The sequence below is a fragment of the Schistocerca serialis genome, chromosome 8 (assembly GCF_023864345.2).
Source record: "Schistocerca serialis cubense isolate TAMUIC-IGC-003099 chromosome 8, iqSchSeri2.2, whole genome shotgun sequence".
In the NCBI taxonomy this organism is placed as follows: Eukaryota; Metazoa; Arthropoda; class Insecta; order Orthoptera; family Acrididae; genus Schistocerca; species Schistocerca serialis.
In genome coordinates this window covers 93,116,445-93,144,258 of record NC_064645.1, presented here as the reverse complement: position 1 = coordinate 93,144,258, position 27,814 = coordinate 93,116,445, and the positions used below count along the sequence as shown (strand labels likewise).

General features: G+C 43.9%; 1 protein-coding gene across 1 annotated transcript; it reads left to right on the top strand.

Moving 5' to 3' along the window:
- The first annotated feature begins 12,890 nt into the window (after window positions 1-12,890).
- Window positions 12,891-27,584, top strand: LOC126416841 (twist-related protein 1-like). The gene is made up of 2 exons (XM_050084724.1): window positions 12,891-13,247; window positions 27,525-27,584. Exons 1-2 carry the CDS (start codon window positions 12,891-12,893, stop codon window positions 27,582-27,584), a joined length of 417 nt encoding a protein of 138 aa, XP_049940681.1.
- Window positions 27,585-27,814: the final 230 nt, after the last annotated feature.

The following is a 27,814-nucleotide window of genomic DNA, read 5'->3' as shown; positions in this document are numbered from 1 at the left end:
AAAGCTGCAACCATTTACGCAGATTTTCCTTGTAAGCGTTCAACATCCCTTGTTATTTGGCACGTCCACGTATTCTGAGAATCAGGGTCGATTTCTTTGTGTCATACACTACTGGCCATTAAAATTGCAACACCAAGAAGAAATGCAGATGACAAACGATTATTCATTGGACAAATATATTATACTAGAACTGACATGTGATTACATTTTCACGCAATTTAGGTGCATAGATCCTGAGAAATCAGTACCCATAACAACCACCTCTGGCTGTAATAACGGCCTTGATACGCCTAGGCATTGAGTCAAACAGAGCTTGGATGGCGTGCCCATGCAGCTTCAACACGATACCACAGTTCATCAAGAGTAGTGACTGGCGTATTGTGACGAGCCAGTTGCTCGGCCGCCATTGACCAGACGTTTTTAATTGGTGAGAGATCTGGAGAAAGTGCTGGCCAGGGCAGCAGTCGAACATTTTCTGTATCCAGAAAGGCCCGGACAGGACCTGCAACATGCGGTCATGCATTATCCTGCTGAAATGTAGGGTTTCGTAGGGATCGAATGAAGGGTAGAGCCACGGGTCGTAACACACCTGAAATGTAACGTCCACTGTTCAGAGTGCCGCCAATGGGAACAAGAGGTGACCGAGACGTGTAACCAATGGCACCCGATACCATCACGCCGGGCGATACGCCAGTATGGCGATGACGAACACACGCTTCCAATTTGCGTTCACCCTGATGTCGACAAACACGGATGCGACCGTCATGTTGCTGTAAACCGAACCTGGATCCATCCGAAAAAATGACGTTTTGCCTTTCTTGCACCCAGGTTCGTCGTTGAGTACTCAATCGCAGGCGCTCTTGTCTGTGATACAGCGTCAAGGGTAACCGCAGCCATGGTCTCCGAGCTGATAGTCCATGCTGCTGAGGCATAACAACAACGTTTCACCAGGCAACGCCGGTCAACTGCTGTTTGTGTATGAGAAATCGCTTGGAAACTTTTCTCATGTCAGCATGTTGTAGGTGTCGCCACCGGCGCCAACTTTGTGTGAATGCTCTGAAAAGCTAATCATTTGTATATCACAGCAGCTTCTTCCTGTCGGTTAAATTTCGCGTCTGTAGCATGTCATCTTCGTAGCGTAGCAATTTTAATGACCAGTAGTGTATCTTACACTCGACATTTTCCGGGGCAGAGCTAGAGCACGTTCCAGTGCCCCTGAGCTAATTGATTTACACGAAATCTGGCTCAAACTAAGACCGAAGTCCAAGGTCGCAAAAAATCACTATCTATACTCCAAGAGAGTTATTTCTGTAACAGTTCAAGATGTCTCGGTTTTTTCTCTACGCGATGTCGTTACGGTTTTTGGTCCGAAGACTGGTTTGATCATCTCTCCAGGGTACAATATTCCGTGTAAGCCGCTTCACCTCTGCATAACAACTGCGTACTACATCCACTTGAACCTGCCTGTTGTATTAAAGCCTTGGTCCCCATTCATAGTTTTCATCCTCCCCCCCCCCCCCCCCCCCACATTTCCCTCCATTACTTGATGCCTCAGTAAGTCCCCCCTTAACCGATACTTTTTTTTACTCAATTTGTACCATAAACTTCTTTTTTCTCGAACTCTATTCAGTATTCCCTCACTAGTCATTCCATGTACCTACTAACTTCCAGCATTCTGCTGTAGCACCACATTTTAAAGGCTTCTAATCTCTTCTTGTCTGAACTGTTTATCGTTCGCGTTTCACTTCCGTACATCGGTACACTGCATTCAAGTACTAAAGGTAGGACAAAGTCACGCAGGAGGCTAGCGACCATTCTAATAAATACGCATAGATCTATAGTTAAGCTTACAAGATCGAATAAAAACTCATATAGCAGGTGAACAATTACTTTATTGTTCAGAAAGTATGCATGACACGTTCCGAAATTATTTCTATCTTCAGAAATCCAAATGAAAAGGTAGTGCAACGACAAGAACGTTACCATTTGTGTACGCAACATGAGATGACAGGGTACTCCCACCTTCAGTAAACACTAACACTGACGTTTAATTATGTTAAAAGCTTTCACTTTTCAGAATCACTTTTCCTGCTACTATCAGTACGTATTTTACACTGAAGATCCAAAAGAACTGGTACACCTGCGTAATATCGTGTAGGTCTCGTGTGCCGTAGCACGACGTGGCATGGACTCAACTAATGTCTAAAGTACTGCTAGAAGGAACTGACACCTTGAATCCTGCAGGGCTGTCCATCAATCAGTAAGAGTACGAGGGGGTGGAGATCTCTTCTGAAGAGTACGTTGCAAGGCATCCCAGATATGGCCAATAATGTTCATGTCTGATGGCCAGCGGAAGTGTTTAAACACAGAAGACTGTTCCTGGAGCCACTCTACAGCAATTATGGAAGTGTAGGGTGTCGCATTGTCCTGCTGGAATTGCCCAAGTCGGTCGGAATGCACAATGGACGTGAATGGATGCAGGGGATGAGACAAGATGCTTATGTACGTGTTATCTGTCAGAATCGTAGCTAGGCGTATCAAGCGTCCGGTATCACTCCAACTCCACACGCCCCACACCATTACAGTGCCTCCACGAGCATGCAGTCCAAGGATTCACGAGGTTGGCTCCATACCCGTACACGTCCATCCGCTCGACACAATTTGACACGGGACTCGTGTGACCACGCTACATGTTTCCAGTCATCAACAATCCAATGTCGGTGTTGACGGGTTCAGGCGCGGCGTAAAGCTTTGTCTCGTGCAGTCATCAGGGTTATACGAGTGGGCCTTCGGCCCCTAAAACCCATATCGATTACATTTCGTTTAATGGTTCGTACTCTGACACTTGTTGATGGCCCAGCATTGAAATGCGCAGCAATTTGCGGAAGAGCTGCGCTTCTGTCACGTAGAACGATTCTCTTCAGTCGTTGTTTGTCCAGTTCTTGCAGGATCTTTTTGCGACCGCAGCGATGTCGGAGGTTTGATGTTTTACCGGATTTCTAATAGTCACAGTACACTAGTGAATTGGTCGTACTGGAAAATCCCAACGCTCGTGCGCCGACTGTAACACCATGTTCAAACTCACTTAAATCTTGATAACCTGCCATTGTAGCCGCAGTAACTGATCTGACAACTGCACCAGACAGTTGTTGTCTTATATAGACCTTGCCGACCTCAGCGCCGTATTCTGCCTATTTACATATCTCTATATTTGAATACGCATGCCTATACCAGTTCCATTTGCGCTTCAGTGTATTTGCTCTGCACTTCGGCCATTGTCAGTTATTCCGCTGCCCAAGTAGCAGTAATTTCAGTGTCTCATTTCCTACTGTAATGCCTTCAGCATAGCCTAGCTTACATGTACTACATTTCATTACCAAAATATTAATTGCTTTGATGTTGTTCTCGTAACCTCTCTGCAAGACTATTCATTCTGTTCAGGTGCTCTGTTCAGGTTCTTTGTCGCCTCTGACAGCACTGCAGTATCATCAGGAAGCTTCCTTTATATCCTCTATGTGAACTTTTAAATCCCTTTCCAAATTTCTCCTCCGTCTCCTTGCTCAATGTACCTTGTCAACTACATCTCCCCGTTCACGCCCTTCGACACTTTAAAACCGCAGTCTGTTTGCCGAACAAGTGAACAAGCTGTAGAATTTTTGGTTCCACCTATTTTACCACAACTGGCTTCAGAATTTCAAAGAATGTCATCCATTCAGCACCATCAAAAGTTTTCTCTTAATCTAGAAATGTTATAAGCGTTGACTTGCCTTTTATCAGTGTCGCTAAATTGTAAGGTTTGTTTCATTTCCGTCACTCAGATGGAGGTTACTTGAAACAGGTAAATAAACAATGCAACAAAAACATGTTTGACTTTATTTTATTAGCTCCTTGTGGCTCTACATCGTAGCGAAAAAAAAACTATCAACGTCTGAACACACAAGCTAAATGTACTGACGGGAAACTAATCGCATCACCAAGAAGGACTTGTGCGACATAAATGGAAACTGATGGGAATGTTTCTACATCTGAAAAAAAAAGACGTGGTAGGAATGTAACCGCTGTACATGACAGCCGCAAGAGGACCTGGCTCCGCACGGCCACGTGGCACTAACGAGACCATAGTCTACATCTACATCTACATGGATACTCTGCAAATCACATGTAAGTGCCTGGAAGAGGGTTCATCGAACCACCTTTACATTTCTCTATTATTCCAATCTGGTATAGCGCACGGAAAGGACGAACACCTGTATCTTTTCGTACGAGCTCTGATTTCCCTTATTTTATCATGGTGACCGTTCATCCCGATGTAGGTCGGTGTCAACAAAATATTTTCGCATTTGGAGGAGAAAGTTGGTGATTGGAAATTCGTGAGAAGATTCCGCCGCAACGAAAACGCCTTTGTTTCAATGATGTCTACCCCAAATCCTGTATCATTTCAGTGACACTCTCGTCCCTAATTCGCAGTGATACAAAACGTGGTGCCCTTCTTTGAACTTTTTCCATGTACCCCGTCAATCCTATCTGGTAAGGCTCCCACACCGCGCAGCATTATTCTAAAAGAGGACGGACAGGCGTAGTGTAGGCAGTCTCCTTAGTAAATCTGTCACATTTTCTAAGTGTGCTGTCAATAAAACGCAGTCCTTGGCTAGCCTTCTCCACAACATTTTCTGTGTGTTCCTTCCAATTTAAGTTGTTCGTAATTGTAATGCCTAGGTATTTAGTTGAATTTACGGCCTTTAGATTTGACTGATTTGTCGTGTAACCGAAATTTAAGGGATTCCTTTTAGAACTCATGTGGATGATTTCACGCTTTTCGTTATTTAGGGTGTATCGCCAATTTTTGCACCTTACAGAAATCTTTTCTAAATCGTTTTTCAATTTGTTTTGATATTCTGATGACTTTATTAGTCGATAAACGACAGCGTCATCTGCAAACAGGACGACTGCTCCTATTGTCTCCCAAATCGTTTATATAGATAAGGAACAGCATAAAGATAAGGAACACCAGAAATCACTTCTGTTTTACTCGATGACTTTCCGTCAATTACTACGAACTGTGACCTCTTCGCAGTATGGCTCTAGCGCATTACATCTCTAGACGCAATTTGATCAGCAGTTGGCTACACAGGGACACATCAGGCTGTTACAAATCGGTTATTTCAAGGATAAAAGGCGCTTCAGTCTGGAACAGCGCGACCGTTGCCGTCGCAGGTTCGAATCCTGCCTCGGGCATGGATGTATGTGATGTCCTTAGTGTTGTGGATTGGCAAGACAGCCAACCCATTATGAGAGGAAGCCGAAAGGCACGCGTTTTAGCTCACGCAGGCTGGCGTGAGGTCTGGAACAGGTCAAGGAAATGAGACTAACAAAAAACGTACGTAGCTGCTGGAATACTTAACTTTAATCCATAATTGGTGAACATCGCTCTTGACGGTACATATTTTACAGCATCAATAGTAACTGGTAATGGCGCATTGCTAGGTCGTAGCAAATGACGTAGCTGAAGGCTATGCTAACTATCGTCTCGGCAAATGAGAGTGTATTTTGTAAGTGAACCATCGCTAGCAAAGTCGGCTGTACAACTGGGGCGAGTGCTAGGAAGTCTCTCTAGACCTGCTGTGTGGCGGCGCTCGGTCTGCAATCTCTGATAGTGGCGACACGGGGGTCCGACGTATACTAACGGACCGCGGCCGATTTAAAGGCTACCACGTAGCAAGTGTGGTGTCTGGCGGTGACACCACACTTAGGTTGGTTAGGTTTAAGTAGTTCTAAGTCTAGGGGGACTGATGACCTCAGTGCTCAGAGCCATTTGAACCATTTTTGAACAAAAGGACAATTGCGGGGCAGACACCCCGTAGGATACACTCCACTGCGACTACAGCAGTGTCAAGCAAGACATAACTGGAGGGCAGGGAGGAGGTGTGTCGTGTTTCCTGATGAAGGCTGGTTCTGCCTCGGTGCCAGTGACGGCCGTGTGCTGGTTACAAGGAGGCCTCTTGGGAGCTTGCAACCAACTTGTCTAGATTCTAGGCACGCTGGGTGTACACCTGGAGTTATGGTCAGGGGTGCGATTTCGTATCATAGCAGGGGCACTCTCGGGGCTATCCCACACACCCTGAGCGCGAAACCGTACGTCAGTCTCGCGATTCTACCCGTTGTGCTGCCATCCATGAGCAGCATTCCATGGGGTGTTTTCCAACAGGATAACGCTCGCACACATACCGCTGTTGTAACCCAACACGCTCTACAAAGGGTGGACGTGCTGTTCGATCACCAGATCTGTCCGCAATAGAGCATATGAGGGACATCTCTGGACGACAACTCCAGCGTCATCCACTAAAAGCATTAATCGTCCCTGTATTGAACGACCAAGTGCAACGGGCAAGGAACTCCATCCCACAAACTGACATCCAGCACCTATCAACACAGTGCATGCACGTTTGCATGCATGCATTCAACAAAAAAAAATGGCTCTGAGCACTATGGGACTTAACATCTGAGGTCATCAGTCCCCTAGAACTTCGTACTACTTAAACCTAACTAACCTAAGGACGTCACACACATCCATGCCCGATGCAGGATTCGAACCTGCGACCGTAGCGGTCTCGCGGTTCCTGACTGTAGCGCCTAGAGCCGCACGGCCACTCCGGCCGGCTGCATTCAACATTCTGGCGGGTACATAGGTTGTTAATGTACCAGCACTTCATAGTTGCAACGTCTTATTTAGCGCTTACATTAACCTGTGATCTTGGAATCTTAATCACTTGAATATGATACCTATAAAAATGTTTCCCGAAATTTCATTATTGTACATTAATTATTTTTGGATGTTGCGATTTTTTTCTCGTCAGTGAAGAACGACATTAATAGCAGTAAGATAACTACATAAATGCTGGCAAAACTAGTTGGTTACATGAATCAGTACTAATTTCGTATTCGATAAGGAATTAACGAACGCATGACAAGCGAACAGGTAAATAAAAATAGGAAAAATAAGAACGTTTGCTCACTTACACATGAAAACACACTTGTATGTCTAAATTTCACATAAAAATTACTGTACATGAGAGTCACAATGCCATTTTCTTTTGCCACCACGTACCAGACATGTTAATCACGTAACGCCGACGCTATACAGCCACTCTCTCGTAGTATAGTAATTTAAATATATATTTTTATTTATTTTGAGTTATTTAGGTGAGTTATGTCAATTTTCGTTTGAAATTGATAAATTTATTAATATGATACTAGGTCTGCAACTTTGGTTCCGCCGTTTTCTGTCGAAGTTCGCGGCTTTATTATGAAAAACTTACCAAAAAAATTTGATTCATAGTATTGCCCATCGCTGGCCACTACATTCTCCCATCTTTCGGATAGCATACGAATCCCGTGGCGGAAGAACTGGGCGTCTTTTGTGGTGACCCATGAATCAATTCAATTTTGCACTTGTTCATATGATCGGAAGTGCTGGTCAGCCAGACTGTATGCAACTGATAGAAAAAGTGATAGTCAGAGAGAGCAACATAAGGAGAATACGGCGGGAAGGGATAGGAGTTCTTATTTCAACGTTTCCTTGTATATTTTGACGGGTTTTGGTTCAAATGGCTCTGAGCACTGTGGGACTTCTGAGGTCATCAGTCCCATAGAACTTAGAACTACTTAAACCTAACTAACCTAAGGACATCACACACATCCTTGCACGAGGCAGGATTAGAAACCTGCGAACGTAGCGGTCGCGCGGTTCCAGACTGTAGCGCCTTGAACCGCTCGGCCATCCCGGCTGGCTGACGGGTTTGCGATATGGGGTCAAGCACTGACCTGCTGCAGAATTATCTTTACGTGCCTATCGCCGTATTGTGGCCGTATGTGTTTCAGTGCTGGGCTCGAACGCATCAATTGCTTTCGATAATGAGGTCGTCTGTTTCGATAGCTACGAAAACGTTCTGTCTTCCACCGCCATTGCCGGTCTTCGACATCAGAATCACCGTTCTTAAGGCGTTGAAAACATTCTGTGCACGTTCTTCCACTAATAGTTCCCTCACCATTGCTCTTACCCAGCATTTTAAGAGCACAGCCACAGATTTTTTCATGTTAAAGCAGAAAATTATAACTTCCCGCAAATGGCGAGAAATGGATATGTAAGTTGGCGTACTTAATCGAGAATAACCTTATGATGCAATCACAAATCGACTAATATTTTTATGGCATTATGTTTACAGATGCCTAAGCTTATTGTATAACACGTATGACCAACCACCCTAACCCCACTTGCCGCTACTGCCGTCTACTGCAAAACGGCGAAGCAAAGTTGTAGACCTAATAAAATAATTAAGATTTCAAGGAAGCTAAAGGCTTCAAAATGACAAGGAGATGTTACATTGATCAAGTTTTTATTTTTTTTTATTAGTAGCAGTATATGTTCTAGACGGTAGCAATATGTTCTGTTCTGTTAGTTCTCTCTGTTAGAATCTCGGTTACGTTTACGTTTGTTGTTGAAAAGTGTTATTTGTGAAAGTTTCGTTTCGTACGAGTTACGAATAAAACAGAATCAAACATAATCTCTCGTTCGGCTTCGTTGTTTATGGAATTTAATATGTGCAATTACTGAAGTGTTACGATTTTACACCTGAGGCTGATTCGTTTAAAAATACTAGACTACACTTACTATAATTTTGAAGTCAGTCTCAGTGCAACAGTAGTTAAAGAATTTTCATGAAAAAGCTAACTTCCGGTCGCGGCACAGAGCGATCGGCTGACTATCATTTATTGGAAGAATTTCACCGACTGCATTGCAGCAACCTCTCTGACTTTCCGCGTGAAATTGGACGTGAAAACTTAATTACGACAAATATAAGGTGTCAAAACATTTATTTTCAGTTCTGAGGGCTTAAAATTAATTCCAATTAAAAACAAATACTATTTGTTCATCGAATTGAATGAACTTGGTTAGTAAACAAAAAAAATCCTAATAACCTTTGTTTTAAGACTTTTTCCAACATGGATGAGGATGATCGTGACTGATGAATAAATAAAAAAATTGGTTCAAATGGCTCTGAGCACTATGGGACTTAACTTCTGAGGTCATCAGTCCCCTAGAACTTAAAACTACTTAAACCTAACCAACCTAAGGACATCACACACATCCATGCCCGAGGCAGGATTCGAACCTACGACCGTAGCGGTCGCGCGGCTCCAGACTGTAGCGCCTAGAACCGCTCGGCCACTCCGGCCGGCGGTTAATAAACAATTGACGACTATGTCACGCTACGTTACGTCCACTATTCCTGTTTCAAGAGATTTTAATGAAGTTTGTGACTCGTCCTCCCAGCTTTAAATAAAAATAAACTGAACACGACCCTGGAGATCTATCAAGGGAACCTCCCCGTCGCATCCTCCTCAGGTTTAGTTATAAGTTGGCACAGTGGATAGGCCTTGAAAAACTGAACACAGATCAATCGAGAAAACAGAAAGAACCTGTGTGGAACTAAAAAAATAAGCAAAATATACAAACTGAGTAGTCCATGCGTAAGATAGGCAACATCAAGGATAAATTGAGCTGACGAGCGCCGTGGTCCCGTTGTTAGTGTGAGCAGCTGCGGAACGAGAGGTCTTTAGTTCAGGTCATCCCTCGAGTGAAACCTTTATTTTCGCAAAGTTATGAACTGTCCCTTCGTTCTTTGACGTCTCTGTTCACTGTAATAAGTTTAGTGTCTGTGTTTTGCGACCGCACCGCAAAATCGTGCGATTAGTAGACGAAAGGACGTGCCTCTCCAATGGGAACCGAAAACATTTGATCGCAAGGTCATAGGTCAACCGATTCCTCCACAGGAAATCACGTCTGATATATTCTGTACGATACTGGTGACGGCATGTGCGTCACATGACAGGAATATGTTGGCGACCCACCTAGCTTGTACACTTGGCGAATGGGTAAAAAGATTCTTCTACCTTGCCTGATTTAGGTTTTCTTGTGGATTTCAGGACAGATAATAATTGTCTGAAAATAAAAAATTAAACTTTTTACTCGAAGGAAGGCTTAAACCAAAGACCTCTCGTTCCACAGCTGCTCACGCTAACCACGTGACCACGGCGCTCCTGAGCTCACATTATCCTTGTCGTTGCCTATCTTGCGCATGGTCTACTCAGTTTGTATATTTTGCTTATTTTTTTCACAGTTCGACACAACCTCTTCCTGTTTTCTCTATTGATCTGTGTTCAGTTTTTCACGGCCTATCCACTGCGCCAACGTATAACTAAATCTGAGGGGGGGGTGTGATGGGGAGGTTCCCTTGTAAGACATCGTCACCCACCAATTTAATAAATTAAAATTTAGCACCCACGAAGAACTACGAAAAGGAGGAGTAGCCACAACTATTTGATAGACTAGAAGACCGAAAGCAACTCTATATATATAAAAAAATAGGCAACATAGCGTCTGTTTCTTTATATAATTACATTTTGCACCTAGGAATCTAGTAAGACTCTCTTATAAAGGCATCTGCTTATTGATTTGCCCCTGTACAGTCTGTGTTGAGCAGACTTGGGCGTTGGGCGCGCTGGGTTCATCTCCGGTGACCCAGTAAGCCGCCGCTCCTCCCCACCACCCCCACCCCCAGCCATTGGCTCGCGCCGCCGGCGGCACATGCAAATCGCCCCCACTCCTTGGCAGCGCCGCCGCTGCTGCCCCTTGCGGCAATCGTCAGAAATCTGCGCCGCGCTGCCCGCTCACCGAGTCGCCGGCGTATAGCTTCCAGCGACCGCGGGCCCGCGACAGCTGCCGAGTCATCTCCACCCGACGATTCCGGCGCCGCACGCACTGTGGACCCGCCATCGACACCCTGTCGCCGCGCGGTGCTACGCTGCGGCGCTACGCGTGAAACTTCGCTGCTGGCTGCCAGTGCAGTACTGCGCCGAAGTCATTCCTCACTTGAGTGATACCGACCCCAACTGGCACAAACTTAGAATGTGCTGTACGGTTTACGTGTGACGAAAAGCGACCACTGCACGTGACTTTGTGGTAGTTTGCAAGTGACGTGTGACCAGTACATTTTCGTCAGTGACAGTACGCAAAGTGAGCAGGTTGAAACTTTGTCAGAATTACACGTATTATCCGCAAACGGAAAAAAATACGCTCGAACTTGTGCAACTCGACAGATTTTTTACCGCCACGCGGACTAGCGCTGTGGCTTTGCAACTGCAGAACGGCTTTCCGTGCCGCGGTCGTAAAAAGTATCGGCAGTGACCTGTTCCGTAAGCGGTAGCCGTTCCAATCTGTGTCAAGTTCTTTGCCGCCTAGCGTGCGCTTTTAACTCCTCGCATTTCTGGAAAACAGGAACACTTCCGCTACTTGTATTTATATATTGAGAAATAACTGCTGTCACAATTTTTCAACGGTGTATACCTCAAAACAGACCCTCCTGTAACGATTCTGCTGTTGTATGCAATACAGAGCACGCAGAAATGCCGAGAAAAATATCTTGAACAGTACACTCACCAATCTGCCAGAATGGAGAACAATTTAAGTCGAAAAATATCATCTAGTGGGAAGGCTGCAAGTATGTAACGTGTTATTTTCAAGACAGAGGTACTCCAGAGCGCCTGTGCATTCTCGTACACCATATAAGTAGTCAGAAAAAGTTATAATATCAACTAAGCGTATGAGGTGTTACTACGTGTTGCATGCTACACGACCTCCTTGAGGTGTGTATGTGTCGCACTGACGTTGTCAATATGCGACTGAAAATGTGAGTGAATTTGTCGAGTTGTAGCCTAGTGGATGCCTGGACTGTGGACTAGTCAAGCAGCTAATTTTGTGCTCGGGTATTGTGCGCAATGCACTGAAATCCTTTTCGAAACCTAGTATAAAAAAAGAATTATTTAACGAAAATTTTAGGTATCTAGTCCGCGTCTAATACAACGTGACGCTTTGTTGTCCATGAACATCAAAATAAACACTTCTGCGTGCTTATAGACAGGTAGATGAAGAATGTTGATATAGTAGGTGAAGAACATTTGTCGTGTACAGTGAAATGATACAATAGTTTCCGCTCTAAAGAATTGCTACATCATTCTTGCCAGATTTGTTGCTCTCCAGACTGTAATTTTATCAGAGACTAGTCTTCTTAACGTGAAATAAATAATTTCAGTTTACTGGTCTCTGTGAAGTGAAGTTACGTTATTTTGATTTGTTACTGTGGCACCTGTAAATAAGGAGAAAGTTGTACTGCTGTCGGCGTAACTTTTAGCCATTCTTCTCGAAGTAAAGCAACAACGAGCTACGAATTTTATTCCACAGTAACGTAAATCAGTATTCTGGATTTTTCTGCACGCTTCCACTTGGACAGTGAGTTTTGTGCGATAATTATCAGACTTTGAACCTGAAGGCTAATTAATTCGTGCCTGCCACACGGAATTGGGAGATTTTCTCCATTAAACGGTGCTCGATTCTGGTGTATACTTTAGAGAATATCTTGCCACTTGTTCTTGGTTAAACTTCTTTGGGAGCGTGCATCGATGAAACATATATATCGCAAGGCCTCTATAAAGATACGATCACAATTTTTTTTCGAATAAGTTATTTGTGAACATTGCTTGGCGAATCGTGCAAGATAATTGTACAAGTTTTCAACTCACTACGTATGTGCCTGGAGACGTTCTTGTCATTTTGTCCAGTCATCTACGACGACGTTCCTGTGCTGAGATTTGTCGAAAAATACGTCAGACTGGACTTACTTGCAGCCTTAGATGTGTATGACTGAAGTGCTTCATTCGGCTCGTCTTCGACCCATTTGAGTAGTTGGGAAGACTCGGGGACGTCTCGGTGTTGTGGACGCCACGCTGTGGACCAAAGGTGCTCCTGAGAGGAGGTGCCCGACTCGAGATCCGAGATGAAGAAGGCCGGCGGACCAGCCGCCGGAGGCAAGAACGGCGCGGGCGGCGCCGGGGGCAGCACCGCGGGCGCCGGAGGCGGCGGGGGCGGCAGCGGAGACAAGGATGACGCCGAGAAGCGGGACTCGCCCAAAGGGGACCGGCTGTCGACGTCCGGCGACACGGGCTCGTCGGGCAGCGGCGGCAAGCCGGGCTCTGCGACGGCGGGCATGCGGGAGGCGTCGCTGAAGCTGCTGGCGCTGACGGCGAGGGCAGAGTGGCCGCCGGTGGACCAGGCCGTCAAGGCGCTCGAGAAGCTGGTGGCCGCCGCGGGCGACGACGCCTACCCGCTGCCGCTCGCCGGCCTCATGGACCCGGTAAACACCACGAGCACCACCACCAGCACTGTGCACCTCGGCACCACGGCACGCTCAGCCCTGCCTGCGACGCACCACCAGGCTTACTGCCGTCATAGCTTTCTATCAGTTCCTTCCTCAGCGAGAACAGAGGAAGAGGCAGTGAAACACATGGAAAGAGTGGCAGGTCCACTAGACCCTAGCACGAGAGGGTACTCACCTGTTGGAATGGCGTGGGGAAACTAAAGGAAGGGACCGTTTGAGTGTGTGTGTGTGTGTGTGTGTGTGTGTGTGTGTGTGTATGTGTGTGTGGCAGAGAGAGAAAAAAAATGGTTCAAATGGCTCTGAGCACTATGGGACTTAACATCTGTGGTCATCAGTCCCCTAGAACATAGAACTACTTAAACCTAACTAACCTAAGGACATCACACACATCCATTTACCGAAGCAGGATTCGAACCTGCGACCGTAGCAGTCGCGCGGTTCCGGACTGAGCGCCTAGAACCGCTAGACCACCGCTGCCGGCGACACAGAGAGAGAGAGAGAGAGAGAGAGAGAGAGAGAGAGAGAGGAGAGAGAGAGGATAGGGTGGAGAGAGAGGGAGAGGCTGGAGACAGAGAGAGAGTGAGAGAGAGATTTTGGTCACTTTCTTCAAGGAGAACAGAGAGAGAGGTTGAGCCCATCATGAGGAGGGCCACCAGTAGTGGGGTCGATGGGAATGAAATACAAAGCGGAAAATGTGAGATAGATAGAGAGAGAGAGAGAGAAAGGACACTAGTGGGTTCGACGGGAAGCAAATAAAAAGGCATAGAGAGAAAGACAGAGAGGTAGATGGAGAGAGGACAGTAGTGGGGATAGTGAGAAGCGAATACAAAGGGGGAACTGTGAGAGATAGAGAAAGAGAGAGAAGAGAGAGAGAAGAGAGAGAGAGTGAGATAGATAGATAGATAGAGAGAGAGAGAGAGAGAGAGAGAGAGAGAAAGGAACAGAGGGAGTGAGTATAATAGTGGCGACGATGGGAAGAAGCAAATACAAAGAGGGAACTGTGTGTGTGTGTGTGTGAGAGAGAGAGAGAGAGAGGGAGGGAGAGAGGACAGTGAGAGGGAGGAAGGGAGAGAGAGAGAGAGAGAGAGAGAGAGAGAGAGAGAGCTTTTGGTCAATTTCTTCCTCAGGGAGAATGGAGGGATAGGCGACGAGAGAAAGCAATTACAGAGGGGGAAGAGTAAGATGTAGATAGATAAATCGATAGACAGAGAGAGTTTGAGAGGGAGTGTGAGCTCAAAGATATTGATTTAACATTTTAAAGAACATAGTTCTTAAATAGGAAAACAGCGATCTGTAATTATTATACGGTTCTAGACGCTGCAGTCTGGAACCGCGAGACCGCTATGGTCGCAGGTTCGAATCCTGCCTCGGGCATGGATGTGTGTGATGTCCTTAGGTTAATTAGGTTTAACTAGTTCCAAGTTCTAGGGGACTAATGACCTCAGAAGTTGAGTTCCACAGTGCTCAGAGCCATTTTTTTAAAATTATTATAAATAAACTGGAAGCAGTCTTGATCGCTTAACTTTTTTAGTGGTGACCGGTTTCGATCTTTATATCAGATCATCTTCAGACCATGAATGTCTGCCGGGGGTGATGGCGCATGACAATCCTCTTGTTTGTGGCTGGGATTGCCATGCGCCACTGCCTCCGGCAGACATTCATTGTCTGAAGATGATCTGATAAAAAGTCCGAAACTGGTCACCATTAAAAAAGTTAAGCGATCAAGACTGCTTCCAGTTTATTCAAAGATATTGCACTGGTGATCTCTGTACCCATTGATCCTTATCTGAGCTGGGTTAGAACTCCAGCTGCGTAAGCGTGCCGGTCAAAAATCCTCATGCTTCACATTTTGCTCGACTGCAATGTGGCGCCCACTAAGTGTCAGTTGAATGTAAAAGAAAGTAATTTCCCATTGTGTACTCACTTCAGCCATTATTCCGCATGCTCCAGATCTGTGGAACAGAACGAGATGAACTCTGTTAAGACTAGTGCAAAGAACAGCGATAATTCTGTTCCATCATTTAAAAGGTCACGTCCAATCTGGATGTTGAGAATTACCGGGGAATGTAGTGGATGAAAGCTGGAGACGACAACAATGGACGCGGAATCTGTGGTGCACAATCGTTCAGCTTGCGTCCAGCATCAGCCCAATCCTTCACTCTATGGCATACCCTCTGTCAACCTCGGGATCACCTTCGTTTGCCCTCTCCAGGCCTGTTTACGAACTCTTTATGGTCAATAGTCGCTTACTCAAGACACCCACGCAAGGCAAGCATAGCGTCCACCACAACAGAAGCCACAGAAAATGTGCTAGTCCAGATTTTAGCCAGCTAAGAAGTACACTGAACTATAGAACCACACACTGACAGTTCTACCCATCAAACGGCCTAAAACACCTTTTTAGTCCTATTTGACCACTTTCACCTATTTTCCAGTGGCGATGTGGAGTGTTCGAGAGAGACGTTTAAGCGCCAAAAGATGAAAGTAGTTGGGACCACCCCCGCAGAGCAGCCTTTGCGCTACTCCTTAGCACGTACAGGACCATCCCATCAAGGGCCAGAGCCCAGCACTGCTGCATCATGGGAGACAACGCGATCACTTCCTCCACGATCCACAGCCCTGGCAACCGTGGGTTGGCTCACAGGGCGATCCCTACTGGGAACGGGGCTCTCGTATGGAACAAACGTGGACGCTGGCAACAGAGGTTAACACCCACTGGTGGCACATCAAACCATTCAACACAGCAAAGGGTTTGTTCCACTGTCATACAAACAAAATCCGCCCGCACCTACCAACTGCACCACCACTAGCGGTACACCTTTAATTGCAAAACTGACTATTGCCAGTCCCACAACTGCACAGATATAAGTTGCACCTACGAAAATCAACGGCAATTTCATTTGACGCAGACATGAAATTGGAAATATCCTTCCAACCTCCACAACCCCAGTGAACAACGCCCACATCGCCACATCCCGACATCATTTCGGACGTTCCCAGTTGCTCGTATTAGCCGGAGCACTTAGGTGCTGGGTCACTAACTATACCACCACTTCGCCTTCCGAAACATCGTTCAGGACACTTCTGGCCTCTCGCGCCTATTCCAAGAGTAGAGACGTGTGGGACCTGGTATCGCAGCCAGGCGACTTTGAGAGCCCACTGGAGAGAACGGAACTGGATCGCGGTCGGCAGGCGGAACTGCTACGTCCGCGAGCGTGCATAAATTCTAAGTGTCCGACTCCGCTCGTCGGCTTTGAGCAATGATGTCATACCTAAGGCAAACGAGGCCCACGAAAAAGACAGGCCTCGGCGCGTGCGTCACGAAGGTAGTCCTGAACTCGCTCGCTCGTTCAGCTCAGCACACAAAATGCCATTCTAAACCTGTTAACTCGCAGTTGGACGTCTAAATACTAACGAGAATTGCATCTTCCACTGGAATCTGCTATTATAAAGTCTTACTGATTAACAGTACTACAGCAAAATTTAATTTAAGATCAATATTCGATTTAAAAGGTATAACGGCTTGTTTATAGCATTTAGTCTCTCCTGCTTAACAGTACTCATTACATGCTGGAAGTGGTGCCTTATGCAACTGATAATCGTGTTAGCATGATTTTATTTTACTGTACGCCAGTACAGCCGTAACAAATTATAAGTGGGCCCATGGACTTTCCATCATTATAGGACTAATAACAGTCAGATTCCATAATAACGGATTCCAGTAGAAGATTCAGTTTTCGTTTCTACGGACACACCTAGTTACAAGTTAACAGGTGTAGTTTGTCTGCTGATTTGAGCTAGCGAGCGAGCGCAGGACTACCTTCGTGACGTACGCGCCGCGGCCTGTCTTTCTCGTGGGCCTCGTAGGGCAAAGACGCTATGTGTAGGCAATCTATGAAATCAGTGGATCATAGTCGTAAACGAACGAATGTAGCATACGATAAAATTACTATCACATTCACGCAGTTATTTACTTAGTCATGAATTATATCGAAACGAACTGAAGATAACGAAAATAATTAAGAACATGAATTAAAAACAAATTTTCAAGTCTGCAAAGAAGTATTCTCGTACTATATGCGACTAGAAAAGCACAGAGAACCTTTAAACTGCATTACAGTAAAGCGCGTGGTGAAGTCATACTGTCATAAAATAGCGTTAATTTTATATTAATGATTGAATCTAACGGGAGAAACGTAGGAAAATGAGGGTTTGGGGCGGGGAGAAACTAAAATGTATTAGAAAAACGGAAAAATTAAATGAATGACCACAAATACGAAACAGTAGCATAAAATGTGGAGAAACCAACACACTTAATTCTAAAAGAAAAGCCAGTACATGACAAGCGAATATCTACAAAAAATAAAGAATATTGGTATCGATAACTAGAATTATTCTATGTAGGTAAATTCAAGTTACAGATTACAACCGCTCCATGATTCATATGTAAATTATTTTTGCAGTTGTAATACCATTTCTATATATGTAATTGCTCTCTAAAACTACAGCGGTGTATAACTAAAATTCTAATTGGTAACTGGAACTGACATTCTATGTAGGTCAATTCTAGTTACCGAAGCCAATATTAGCAACTTCTTTGTAGTAGTTCAGAGAACAATTAAACATGCAGAAATCATATTAGACTACAGTTTAGTGCACACACGTGCTGAAAAAATGATCTAATTAATGAATCATAGAATGACTTGGATCGGTAACTAGAATTGACCTATATAAGATGTGACGATCGGAACAATGTTGGTTGTCGCTATTGTACAATTTTTAGTCAGTGACGCGTTTACATAACTGGATTTTGGGCCGGTCTGCGAAACTAATGAAGTACAGTGCCGCATGAGAAGCAAAATTCAGAATTAATAATAAATAGTGTAAGGTTTATTCATGGCATAACAAGATTATTATCAGAGACTGGAATTTTGGCGCAATGCCTTTTTAAACGTGTTAAATCCACCTTCTATTTGAACGTCGATCTGTACGATTCACATTTTTGTGATTTGAATGCCATAGTTTTATGTTGCCTTTTTCTTTCTTTCTTACATAAATGCCTAGTTACCAAAATAAATGCCTCGTGTTTGCCTTCTTGAATTTATTTATTCTTTTATTATTGAAAACAGTAATGAATGTCGCCGTAAAAAGAGGCAACAGTAGACAAAGGTTTTAAATGTCGCTCGTGTTTACTTGGCTTCCTGTCGGATGATACCTCCTTCAAAAGCAACAACAGGTACCGTAGCTAAAACGTGGTTTCAGTATTGTTCTAAATTTCTCCTTCTTTCAGTTTTCATTGCGAACTTGTTGTACAAGGCAGGTAGTAACGCGGAAAAATTCAGTGTTTCTTTACGCGTTAAACAGCGAAGTTGCATCAATATTTTCGGATCCAACATAATTTCTACTGACGGTAGAATATTTCTGTGCATAATATAGGAGCCGTCAATGAGCTATGGAAAGAAATATTTCGTTTCTCTACTTATCAATACAACCAAATACAAAAATTCACTTACCAAGGATAAGTCAAAGAAGATTCGCTTGACTTCCAACGGTAATCACAACACAGAGTCGAAAATGACAATCTGCATTCGACTTATTTAGAGCTTTCAATGATGCAGGAATCCCGTTATGGAAACTACATAATCCTAAATTAGGACAGTTTTCGGAGACGTATGCGGACGAATCTGTGCCCAGTGAGTCACGTTCGCGAAAGTGATACATAAGTGAATGTTACAATGAAGTAGCATATATCATTAAAATGCAGTAAAAAATAAAAATATCTGGATTTGAATCGACAATTCAACTGATGCAAAGGGTCGTTTTATTGAAAAGATCATTACTGGACCATTAAACTCTTCAGAGAATGACACAATAAAAACATTCCTGCTTACCGCAGAGTGTCTAGAAAAAGTTAACAGTTAAACTATCGCAAGTTATTTACCAATTCACTATAGGTAATGTGGCCTGAAGAAATTTGGTAGGGTACTGTGCTATTTTTCGTCTCAGATGCTGCACTGTACACCGTACATGAAAAAAGCTGTCACAACTTTAAAAGTGCTATTTCCCAACATGCTTCCAAGTGACCTACGAAGCACATTGTTTTCACATAACGTTTCGGGATGTTGATCAAATTGATGTCCATTATTAAAAAGGTCTTTGTGAAAACCCCGTCAAGGATTCAGACATTTAAGGACATTGCATCAGAAATACCTCTGTCCCCTCAACGTATCGTAAATGGATGGAGGTCCTGTGTTTGAGCAGCAGTTTACGACGGTTCAAAATTAACGAGTATAGCTAAGACGTCGTCGCTCTTGAGAATGGAGCATCTTCAGTTGTAGCAGAAAAGAAACTTCTGGAATCTTCAGCAGTGAGGATGACTTAACAGTAATGTGTATCGAAGGAAAAGATCTGATGAGAGGGTAGCTCGAAACGTTCATGAGAAGTTAAATAAAGAAATATTTTTGGCGCTCAAGACAAGTGAATAATCATTAGAGACTTAACTTACATTACAGTCGAGTTCGGTTTCCTGCCGCAAGTGATCTGCCAGCTTCAAGAAACAGGGCAGCCTTCCACGAAGTCAATGAAAATTGTGCATAGTGCAGTGTTAAGAAAATATGGTTCGTTATTTAGGGAAAAGTGTTAAATAGTGTTTTCGAAAAATTCAGATATTGACAAACTTAGAAACATTTAAAAAGTTCTACAAGATGACAATCCAATAGGTCAGCGTTTTCGAGATGCTCTAATTACCTCTGCAGATGCTGAGCGATCATTTTCTCAGATGAAAAATGTGTTACCTGACAGGAGACTTACTAGGATTCCAGAAAAGTTAGGAAAGCTTTTGTTTGTCGTGTGAGTTAGTAAGCCGATAAGACCTTGTATGAATTGTGGTGGGACCAAACTGCTGAGGTCATCGGTCCTTAGGCTTACACATTACTTCAACTAACTTACGCTAAAGACAACACACACACACACACACCCATACCCGAAGGAGGACTCGAGCCTCCGACGGGGGTGTATGAATATTGCATAGGCTTCCAAGATGTACAGTTAGCATTTTGTTCAAAACTGTAAAGTTATTTTAAAAATATTTTACAACATGATGTTAATACAATAATGCTAATTGTGTGATTGTTTGAATAGCGCATTCTAGACAATAAATAGGCATAATGTAAGAGTTTCTTCATTGCCTTTTAGTGGCTGTTTGAGTTATCTATAATGTCTTTTTTGCCGGACTATTCTAATGCTTTATAATTTCTAACGTTAGAAAGGAAGGGTAGACAATACTGATTTTGTTGAGTTTCTTTCAGGTTCGTAGAAAATCGTGTCTTTGATTAGGAAAAAAATTGACAACCGGGACAACAACTTAATTAGATTCGCTCAAATGAAATGATTGGATAACGCGGATGAAATCAGTAAACATGTTCTGAGATTAAATGATTTCGGCGACAACTGGTAATAAATTTTTTATACGCTGTGTAATGAATATGCCGTGACTAATTCAAATTAGTGCTAGTCCGATATTCTGATCAGGAATTCCTGCTTTCCCCAGCAGTCACCTTAACCAGAAGTGGCCTGACTTTAGTTGTCACTGAGTTTCAACTTATGACGTCGCAACGACTTGTCATTATCTTTAAATAAAACTTATACGCAGCTTGAAGTTTCCCCGCACAACCGGCAAGCAGAAAAATACGTTGAAAATACTAACCGAAAAATGGACATGATGATAGGACATGTAGGTATCACAGTACAACGGCATTGGTACTAGAGGCAATCGCAGAGGGCAGAAGCCATTGACGTAGGTTGGAATACGGGCTGTTCCTTTTCACTTCAGACAGCAGGAATCCTCGTATCTTTTTTTAGAGATTTAGCTTTCTGCCATTTAAATAGATCTTATCTCTTGCAAACTCGCAGTTATGATAAACAAGTGTTTCCTGGGTTTTTAAGGGTGAACGTTACCGAAATTTAATAAAACCAAGCGATTCTGTGACTCGTGACTCATAAACTATTCAAAGTAAACGTCTCAAAAAAAAATTCAAAATGGAATTAATATTATATTGTCTGAGGCGGTATTAATGCGGTATTTTTAGAACTTACATGTAATGTAATTTTCATCATGTTCATATTTTTTACAAGAAACTCAATTTTTGACGGAATAAAAATCATGCCACGTTGTTCAGCATTCCATTTAAAAACAGTATTAGTCAACTTTTTTATGGTAGCTTCTATATCTATCTGTGGAATCTATATCTATTTATGGAAAGCAGTAGCAAAAGTACTTAAAAACAGCGGCAGCTCCCATGAATCATGGTGCCCCCGTTGTTGATCGACTTGCTGTTTATGTTTCACGGCAGCCAATCTCAACCTAAAAACTACGGCCTGAGCTTAAATGTTTAACTTATTTGTTAATAAGTTTTCCACATTTCGGAAAAGGGGCGCCACAAAACTTGAAACTTAGATCAATGTCTAATAAAAAGAGGCTCAAGCCTAACTAAGATTAACCTTTATGAAAATTGTTTTAATTACTATTTGTTATTGCAGTATACCTCCATCAGCAACAGACATTCAGCTTCGAAATGAATTGTAGCTGACTGATAGCCGATGTAACGTTCTTGAGATACATGACAGACGGATTTTCGCGTTCGGTAAATAACGCTTACTTTATCGAATTTTAGCTCGAAAACAAATTTATGAAAGGTGTTTCCTTCTACAACAATTGAGACATGTAAAAATTATCGGTGATTTTAAAAAATACGAGTCAGTTTTCTTGTTTTTCGCCCGATTTGAAATGGGATAGCCATTATACAGAACAAACGGCAGAGCACGTTTGGTGCAGATGCTGTTCTGAGATGAAGCGACTTGCTCAAGAGCGGAAACCTTGTCTGGCCGCATCAGACCCGTTGAAATATTGATGGAAAATTTTTGACGATGTACAAAAAACATCAGGAGTCATGGAGTCCACGGATCCTCGGGAAGCATATGTTAAACAGGAGGAATTTTTGCAGTTGTCAGGGGATAGCTGAGTAAATGAAAAAGTTATTTGTGTTACGTAATACTTTAATATTCAGAGGCATACCCACAATAACACTCTACTGAACTTTGAACAGAACTACAAAGTTAAAGGCGTCAATTGATGTATAGAAGGCATCGCTCGTGTGAAACCAGCTTGCCTTTTGCTCACATCATATCCTACGGACGACGGATGAAGCGCAACAGGCAGTTTCCATATTCCGGAGTTTCCGAAAAGCATTTGACACAGTGGCCCACTGCAGATTATTAACCAACATACGAGCATACAGAATACGTTCCCAGGCATGCGAGTGGCTCGAAGACCTCTCAAATAATACAATCCAGTACGTTGTCCTCGACGGCGAATATTCATCAGAGTGCCGCAGGGAACAATAATATGACCATTTCTCTGTATACAGGGTGTTACAAAAAGGTACGGCCAAACTTTCAGGAAACATTCCTCACACACAAAGAAAGAAAATATGTTATGTGGACATGTGTCCGGAAACGCTTACTTTCCATGTTAGAGCTCATTTTATTACTTCTCTTCAAATCACATTAATCATGGAATGGAAACACACAGCAACAGAACGTACCAGCGTGACTTCAAACACTTTGTTACAGGAAATGTTCAAAATGTCCTCCGTTAGCGAGGATACATGCATCCACCCTCCGTCGCATGGAATCCTTGATGCGCTGATGCAGCCCTGGAGAATGGCGTATTGTCTCACAGCCGTCCACAATACGAGCACGAAGAGTCTCTACATTTGGTTGCGTAGACAAGAGCTTTCAAATGCCCCCACAAATGAAAGTCAAGAGGGTTGAGGTCAGGAGAGCGTTGTGGCCATGGAATTGGTCCGCCTCTACCAATCCATCGGTCACCGAATCTGTTGTTGAGGAGCGTACGAACACTTCGACTGAAATGTGCAGGAGCTCCATCGTGCATGAACCACATATTGTGTCGTACTTGTAAAGGCACATGTTCTAGCAGCACAGGTAGAGTATTCCGTATGAAATCATGATAACGTGCTCCATTGAGCGTAGGTGGAAGAACATGGGTGCCAATTAAGACATCTCCAACAATGCCTGCCCAAACGTTCACAGAAAATCTGTGTTGATGGCGTGATTGCACAATTGCGTGCGGATTCTCGTCAGACCACACATGTTGATTGTGAAAATTTACAATTTGATCACGTTGGAATGAAGCCTCATCCGTAAAGGGAACATTTGCACTGAAATGAGGATGGACACTTTGTTGGGTGAACCATTCGCAGAAGTGTACCCGTGGAGGTCAATCAGCTGCTGATAGTTCCTGCACACGCTGTACATGATACGGAAACAACTGGTTCTCCCGTAGCACTCTCCATACAGTGACGTGGTCAACGTTACCTCGTACAGCAGCAACTTCTCTGACGCTGACATTAGGGTTATCGTTAACTGCACGAAGAATTGCCTCGTCCATTGCAGGTGTCCTCGTCGTTCTACGTCTTCCCCAGTCGCGAGTCATAGGCTGGAATGTTCCGTGCTCCCTAAGACGCCGATCAATTGCTTCGAACGTCGTCCTGTCGGGACACCTTCGTTCTGGAAATCTGTCTCGATACAAACGTACCGCGCCACGGCTATTGCCCCGTGCTAATCCATACATCAAATGGGCATCTGCCAACTCCGCATTTGTAAACATTGCACTGACTGCAGAACCACGTTCGTGATGAACACTAACCTGTTGATGCTACGTACTGATGTGCTTGATGCTAGTACTGTAGAGCAATGAGTCGCATGTCAACACAAGCACCGAAGTCAACATTACCTTACTTCAATTGGGCCAACTGGAGGTGAATCGAGGAAGTACAGTACATACTGACGAAACTAAAATGAGCTCTAACATGGAAATTAAGCGTTTCCGGACACATGTCCACATAACATCTTTTCTTTATTTGTGTGTGAGGAATATTTCCTGAAAGTTTGGCCGTACCTTTTTGTAACACCCTGTATACACAAATAATCTAACAGATACGGTGAGTAGCAATCTGCAGCTGTTTGTTGATGTGTTGTGGCATACTTGAAGGTGTGACCGTTGAGTAACTGCAGAAGGAAACAAGACGACCTGGACAAAATTTATGGTTGGTGTGATGGCTGAAATGGCTCTGAGCACTATGGGACTTAACTGCTGTGGTCATCAGTCCCCTAGAACTTAGAACTAACTAACCTAAGGACGCCACACACATCCATGCCCGAGGCAGGATTCGAACCTGCCACCGTAGCGGTCGCTCGGTTCCAGACTGTAGCACCTAGAACCGCTCGGCCACTCCGGCCGGCCGTTGGTGTAATGAGTTACAGATAGCTCTAAATGAAGAAAAATGAAAGTTATTGCAGGTCAATAGAAAAAACAATCCGTTAATGTTTGAATACACTGTTTGTAATGTGCTGCTTGACACAGTCACACCGATTAGATGTCTGGACGTAACCATCCAAACAAATATGAAATGTGACGAACTTGTAAGGATGTCGGTAGCGAAGGCAAATGGTCGACTACGGTTTATTGGGAGAATTTCAGGAAACTGTAGGTCATGTGCAAAGGAGACCGCATATAGAACGCTAGCACCACCCATTCTTGAGTACTGCTGGAATGTTTGGGATCCCAACCAAGTCTGATTGAAGCTAGATATTGAAGCAACTCAGAGGCGGGCAGCTACATTTTGTACCGGTAGCTTCGATGAACACGCAGGTATAGCGGAGATGCTTCAGGAACTCAGATGGGAATCCCTGGAAGGCCAAGCGATGTTCTTTTCTGGGAGCACTGCTGAGAAAATTTGCCAGTGGAACAGGAAAGGAAATGGCTGGTAGTGGTATAGGGTACCCTCCGCCACGCACTATGCGGTGGCTTGAGGAGTACGTATGTAAATATCGATGTAGATTAGGTTTCGTATTCCCAGCGCGACGAGGTAAACAGTGCTGTCTGTTAGGTTACCCTTGTGGTATTCGCAGTCGTTATCCTCTGAGGGCCAGAATGCAGTTTCACCTGCTGCGTTTCGTCCTAGTTCCCCCTGCTGCAGGTAACGATACAGTGCCACCCCCGTCGCCAAGTACAAAGTCTGCTTTGTTTTACTGTGCTGCCTCTCCTTTTCCAATTCGCTTTTTCATCAGCTGTGTTGTTCCGAAATTTATTAACTCATATGTAACAGATTTCGGGATGCGTAATTCCCATCAAATCATACTTCATTCGATGTTGCAAAACTTTAGTGTTACGTTCCTGAATGGTAAAAGTGAAAGACTGTAATCTTTGTGTAACCGATACATATGTCTGGCTGTTTCCCCTTGTGATTTCGCGCTGGCCATTTCGTTTTTTAAGATCATTATTTTCCAGGTTCTTTCCGTCTGCCTAGAAAATGTGAATAAAAAAAATTGTTCAAATGGCTCTGAGCACTATGGGACTTAAAATCTATGGTCATCAGTCCCATAGAACTTACAACTACTTAAACCTAACTAACCTAAGGACATCACACAACACCCAGTCTTCACGAGGCAGTGAAAATCCCTGACCCCGCCGGGAATCGAACCCGGGAACCCAGGCGCGGGAAACGAGAACGCAACCGCACGACCAGGAGCTGCGGACTGTATTGAATCACCCAAAGATGTCTTTCTAATGACGATTGATGAAAATGGTTACCAAACTATTTGATCTTCCAAACCTTATCACAGCGGCTCACATAGTATAGGTTAATGTAGCCCTTCATTCATAATGTCGATTGTGAAGCAATTTTCAAAATCTTTGCGTTAGGTACCACCTACCAAAATGGAAATACTTTAGTTAGAATGGAAGCACTCGAAAATTCCCACAGTGTTTGGACAAGAAACACAATAACATCTAATTGGACAGCATTTAGTTTAAATAACAAACTCGTATTCTGTTTCATAAATTATTTGCCTTTTACACACAATGCACAAAATGGCGTGTTACCTTCATGTCAGAACTGTTTACTTGTACGAGGGCTGTTAGGAAAGTAAGGTCCGATGGGGTGCGAAATGCAGACCACAGTGAAAATCCAATGAAGGTTCACGCAGATGTGTTGAGCAGAGTCTCTAGTACGCCAGCCCATCGCTTCACGTCGCTGTTTTCTGTTTTCAGTTTTGAGCACACAGTGAGCAGGTAAAGATGCCTAGAACAACAGTGTCCCCCGCCAAATACGAGGGCCTGGTGTGAGATTTCGCCTGATGTCATGCAGCCCACATAACTGTCATGCGCTTACTTCTTCATGACAACTCTCGGCCGCACTCTGAAGGGGCAATGAAGATGCTACTGCAGCGTTTTCGATGGGAAGTGTTTGATCACCCGCAATAGAGCCCGTAATTGACTCTCCCTGAGTTTAATCTCTCCTCACATGAACCGCTAGCCATGAAGACGACGTTCTGGCACAGACAACGACCTGTAGATCAGCGTAGAGAATTGACAGAAAGCACAGGCACCTTGCTTCTATGACGAGGGTATTGCAAGGTATTGGTGAAACGCTACAACAAATGGCTAAATCAGAGCGGCGACTATTTAGAGAAGTAGGTGGAACGTGTAGCTAACTGTTACAAATAAAACTTTTTGATTTTCACAGGGGGTTCCCATTTTGCGACCGATCGGACCGATAGGACTCGTATATCTTCTCTTCCAGATCTTAAGTACAGAAGTGAAATCACTTTCAATTTCCTGTCGCTCGTTTCGGAGGTGAGGAGTAAATGAACCGCGGGTAACAGTGATTAACAAGCTCTAAGGGAAGATCCTTGTTCTTGTAAAAAGATCGCAGCACGGCCGCATAGTTGTTCGACTTCTCTCATCATCAGCGGCGGAGTACATTACACGTTACTGATGGCCGCTGTATCTTATGATCAAGTGGTCTCCAAACTATACTGGCAGTCTTGCTTCTTTTATCGATTGTCAGTAACACGAGTTTTATCAATTTGTCTTTAGTTACTGATAGTAATCAACGCTGCCCGATACCAAACTTGAGAAATAACAGTAACTACATACTGCTGAGTAACGTCGTCCAGTAGACACTGTCCTTGAGAATACGTCATTGTCCGACACAATCAAAGTAATTGAAAAATAAATGACCGGTTTCAGCCAACGTCGGCCATCCTCAGATCTACAAATCAAGTCAGTATAAAAATTAAAATAGATGTCAGGCGGATTACGTCAGAATTATAAATCAGTACAGTAACGTGGCGTTATGTTATGTAACACAGGCTGTGGTTCAATTCCAGCACTGCGTGAACCACGACCTCAAGGATTTACATGAGGAGGCTCCCATACATAAAAGTTAATCCCTTGGTGGCTTACTGACTAAGTGTTCATTTGCTATTGACATTGTTGCATAAAAGGCTAAATGTCAGCCGCGGTCGTACATCAGTTCCCGTCAGATCACCGAAGTTAAGCGCTATCGGCCTTGGCTAGCACTTGTCAGGCTGGCTGTCCGGATCTGCCGAGCGCTGTTGGCAATCGAGCTTGTGAAACCAACTGAGGAGCTATTTCATTGAGAAGCAGAGGCGTCCGT